The sequence below is a fragment of the Lycium ferocissimum genome, chromosome 8 (assembly GCF_029784015.1).
Source record: "Lycium ferocissimum isolate CSIRO_LF1 chromosome 8, AGI_CSIRO_Lferr_CH_V1, whole genome shotgun sequence".
Taxonomy (NCBI): domain Eukaryota; kingdom Viridiplantae; phylum Streptophyta; class Magnoliopsida; order Solanales; family Solanaceae; genus Lycium; species Lycium ferocissimum.
In genome coordinates this window covers 37,707,146-37,711,743 of record NC_081349.1, presented here as the reverse complement: position 1 = coordinate 37,711,743, position 4,598 = coordinate 37,707,146, and the positions used below count along the sequence as shown (strand labels likewise).

Here is a 4,598-nt window from a genome sequence, read left to right as displayed (position 1 = left end):
GGGGGGCGCCACGTGTCCCACAATTAATGAGACGTGATATGAGGCGACATGCGTTACGGCGGTTCCCGAGGTCGGCCATTCGGGACAAGACACGTGGCTGATGTCAGAGGAACGTGACATAACTGTTCCCGCCAAAATTAAAAGATAAGAACGAGCTTATGAAACCACCGGTTTTGTGACTTATCCACTTCCCGTTACTCCGGTAAAACTACGGTCCGGAAAGTGTGAGACCTATCTGTATACGGTAAAAACCGAATATATGCAAGACCGGTGAGACCGGGGGCCGAGGGTAGGACCAAATGAGGACGAGTATGATCGGTCTTTTCTTCAGACGGGGGGGATTGCATAAGATGTGGCTGATCCGAGAAAAGAGAAGTAAATCTGTTGGTCCGATGTCTCCGGACCAAACTCAGCGTTACCGTTAGTCCGGTTTCCCCAAGTCAAGTTCTCGTGGCCGTTAGTCCGATTTCTCCATGTCCGAACTGATCGTGGTCGTTGGTCCGGTTAACCAGTTGCGGAACTGCCACGCGTCAAGACCGTTCTGTCATTTTGTACTGACAACCGTACGGGTGTCAGACCGTACGGTCCTACCTTATCCTTTTAGGGTTTCTTTATTCTAAAAGGCTTTATATTGTATGTAAGGCCCATGAGGCAAAACTATAAATAGAAGACATTTCCCTACTTTTAGGGGTTGGCTTTTTGAGATCTAGCACATTGTAATAGATAAATATATTAAAGCTCTCTCTCCCTCTCATTTTAGTCCGGATTTGAAGTATATTTTGGCTTGTTCATCCACTCAATGCAATATATTGCAATATATATATATATATATATATATATATATATATATATATATATATATATATATATATATATATAGCTCAATCACCAATATTGATATATCTATTCTAGGCGAAAACTCACATATCTATATATATATTATTACAAATAAGTCTATATCAATTTCATATCAACCGAATAATAGATTAAAAATTATCCACATATTCTATACCTCACTTACAAATTCAATTGTTACCGAAATTCGGGGTAAACAAATATATAGTAGGATTAAGTTGATATCAAAGAATAAATAAGGTAAATTTAGTCGAATTATCCTTTAGTTAACGTTTTCTCAAGGGATGTGCGAAAAAAAAAAAAACTATGATAAATAAAATGGGTGTAAGTAGTACTATGAGTTACTATAAATATGAATTTATTTTCTTAAAAATTATTATTTTCATAGAAAAAAGAAAGAAGAAGAAGAAGAATTCGACCAAAAATATTATTTTTATGCAAATTCTAACTTCTGTCACACCAAACACACGTACAACTTTAGCGTCAGATTCAATTTTCCGGTTGGAATATTGATAGAACAAGATATTCTTTCATTAATATTGGTGATGGAGTCTCTCAATATTCCCTTAGAATTATTGGTTATAGATTGGACACTATAATATTCCAGAGAGAATTAGAGACGACTGCAACAAGATAAGTGATTTGGATTAGATAAATACATTACACAAGAGAAGTTCAGCAACTACAAAGAGGAACTCATATACTGATGTACAAGCTGAAAAAAGGAAGGGAAACAAAAAAAAAAAAAAAAAAAAAAAAAAAAAAGAGGGACTGAAATGTAACATCTTCCACTCCCTGCTAGTGAAGAATGCTTTCTCTTAACTCCTGATTTCGAACAATAAAAAAAAAAAAAAAAAAAAAACGAAATCAATTAGGATTAAAAGGGAAGAAATAAAAACAGAAAAAAATAAAAATAAAAACAAAAACAAACTCAGAAAATCATATGTCCGTTACCTAAATATTATAGAGAAGAAATTTATATAGGCAAAGGCAAGGCCTTATTAGTAGTAAAGTGATCCTGCATAAACAAAGAGATAGCAACTTTAAATCAAGGGAATATACTTTATTTTAAATACAATAATATATTATCATCATACGTACCCTCCCACCAATTTCCTCTTGAAGCAGAGTTTGAACCATCGTCTCTCCCATCTTTCTTGACCTGATCAAGTAACCAGAAATATGCAAAATTTATAAAATGGAAAAAAGAAAACAATTATTATCTACTCAAAAAACATTAATTAATTGTATTCAGGATTTACAATTTATAAAGACTTGACCATAGTTTGTTTTGGTTACTGTGTTACGGATCGATTATTTATGCTTATAAGTGAATTTTTAAAAGGAATATCGATCTGAACTAAAACTATTGGATCTATCGAACCCATAACTTACGTGTAGATCCGCGCTGCTATTATCTTAATTTTTAAAATGCTACACTTTTATTTATTTAATTTTATTAGTACACTCCTCACTATAGTGTAGACCTCTTTTTCTTTCATGGATCAAAGACGTGAATATTTGTTGTTGTTGTTTTGTGGAGGTGAGATTTGAACCCAAACTCTCTCGTGTACTCTAATTATAACCGTATTTATCTCATTTAAAAATTTAAAATATTAAAGCAAACACACTTTTAATTATTTTATTATATTATATATCAATACTAGATGCTAGAGAAGGAAAAAAAAAAAAACAAGTGCCTATACTTACAATATTATTCAGGGAGCCAGAGGTTTGGGTAGTTGGAGGATAAACATCTTGGCCACCATAGTAGATGGATGAGCTTAAATTACATGGAGATTCTATTTTTTCATTTTGATACATTAAAGTCTTGTCCTTGGTATTGTTGTCTCCCCTGCTTCTTTTAGATCCCTTATCTGTAAATTGGTCAAACGAATTAATTTGAATAGCATAAGAACATGAAATAAAAAAAATCTGAGAAAGAATATTTACAAATTTAATAAGCAACATATATATTATTGTTAAATTTATAAGTGAGGGAAAATATAAATGTATTTTCAAAAACCTGAAGTTCCATATTTTGTATTGCCATAATGGTTTCCTTGATCTTGGATTCTTGATGAACCTCTATCCCCTGAGTGCATGGGATCCTTTCTAAGTCCCTAAAGTCACAAGCAAAAAGGAATAAATATCGATCGTTAAAAATTATTGAGTTAAATTTTGTGCACTGACAGTGTGAATAAATATTTACACAAATTATACGTAAAACTTTTAATAAAGCATAATATGATAAAAAAGATAATTAACATGCTATTACAGGTTAACTCCCCTTTTTAAGGGTTGAGATACTAACAAATTAAACACCAAAAAGAAAATGAAAAGAGAATCTAAAGCAAGTACTAAAGGAAAAAAATCCGGGCCAGACCAAATGGATATATATACATGTGAAAAATGGGACCTAGAAGCAAGTTTGCACTATTAATTATTCTTAAGTTTGCGCTATTAATTATTCTTTCATCACCTTTTTCCCTGGACATTTTAGTTATTCTAGTAGATAAACTTGAGCTTTTGCTAATAACTACTCTCTTAAGTACGAGCTTAATTAATAAGCTAAGAGGGTGTTAATTGGTCAACAATACAGAGTGTTAAGCTAGGTCACCTTCTTTAAAAGTTAAGTTAACCAAGAAATAGTTGATACAAACATGCAAGAAAAGATAATTAATTTTCGTGTTCTAAAAAGGGGAGAAAACTGAAAAACCTCACGAAATTACGAAAAGAAAGAAGAGAAGAGAATAAAAAGGAGGCGAAACGGTCAAATTTGCTCATGTACTATCAGAAACTAAGTCTCCAAGTAACTTAATTGACTCTCTCTTAAACTTTTCTTGCGATTAGAAAAAAGTTTCATTTCTACCCATGATCGCAGCTTGAATATTCAACCTGAGAGCTTTTTGATACCATATATAGTCAAAACTTAACTAAATTTGAACTTTTTTCTTTTTTGAATAATTTGGACACATCGAATTTTCCCATTTCGTGCAGAAACTCAGTTACTGATAATGACATATACGAGACGATTGGCAATCACAAAGACCAGAGATGCATGCAGATGATTTATTATATGAGCGAAAATTATTGCAAGGGGAAAATAATAAAGAGGCAATATGTATATAGTACCGTGGAAGGTGGACCGAAAACGGAACCAAAGAGAGTCGAGTTTGAGGGCTCTTTGGGACCAAATAGTTCGTTGGTGAACGACGAAGAAGAAGAGGAACCAACAACTTTCTTTGCCTTTTCCATATAGTAAAATAAAGTCCTTTAAATGGAGAAAAATTTCTTTTGTCTTATGGCAGACAAAGAACACAATTTGTTTTGGTTAGGGATGTAGGAGGAAGAGAAGCCGAGTATATATTATAGACTGAGAGGACTGCAAGTGAAGTGTTTTGTGAGAAGAAACAAAGATTGTCACTACTATTTATAGTGGCAAAAAGCAAAAAAGATACATTGAATATATACAAATTATATTCCGATTAGAAATCTGACCAAATCCAGTCGTAGTATTTTTCTTAAATATTACTACTATATATAAGAGCAAACTTAGGGATTTTTGTAATCCTCACAAGAATTTTCAAAAAAAATTTAAACTTTTTAATTAATCACTTTTAGGTCCTATTCTTATTTATTTAAGTCAATTTTTTTTTTAAGGTCTACTTTTCAAAAGCTATGAACCTCCTACCTCATTTTTCATGTTCTTTGGTTTTCTGTTTGGTGCTCGATATCCGCAT

The 4,598-nt window shown here is 32.5% G+C and overlaps 1 protein-coding gene across 1 annotated transcript; it reads right to left on the bottom strand.

Moving 5' to 3' along the window:
• Positions 1–1,348: 1,348 nt before the first annotated feature.
• Positions 1,349–4,275, bottom strand: LOC132066899 (uncharacterized). The gene is made up of 6 exons (XM_059460094.1): positions 3,991–4,275; positions 2,882–2,978; positions 2,566–2,732; positions 1,957–2,017; positions 1,810–1,873; positions 1,349–1,680 (listed from the first exon to the last, which is right to left on the bottom strand). The coding sequence occupies exons 1-5, from the start codon at positions 4,111–4,113 to the stop codon at positions 1,857–1,859; spliced, it is 465 nt and encodes a 154-aa protein (XP_059316077.1). The 5' UTR covers positions 4,114–4,275; the 3' UTR covers positions 1,349–1,680; positions 1,810–1,856.
• Between the last annotated feature and the right edge of the window lie 323 nt (positions 4,276–4,598).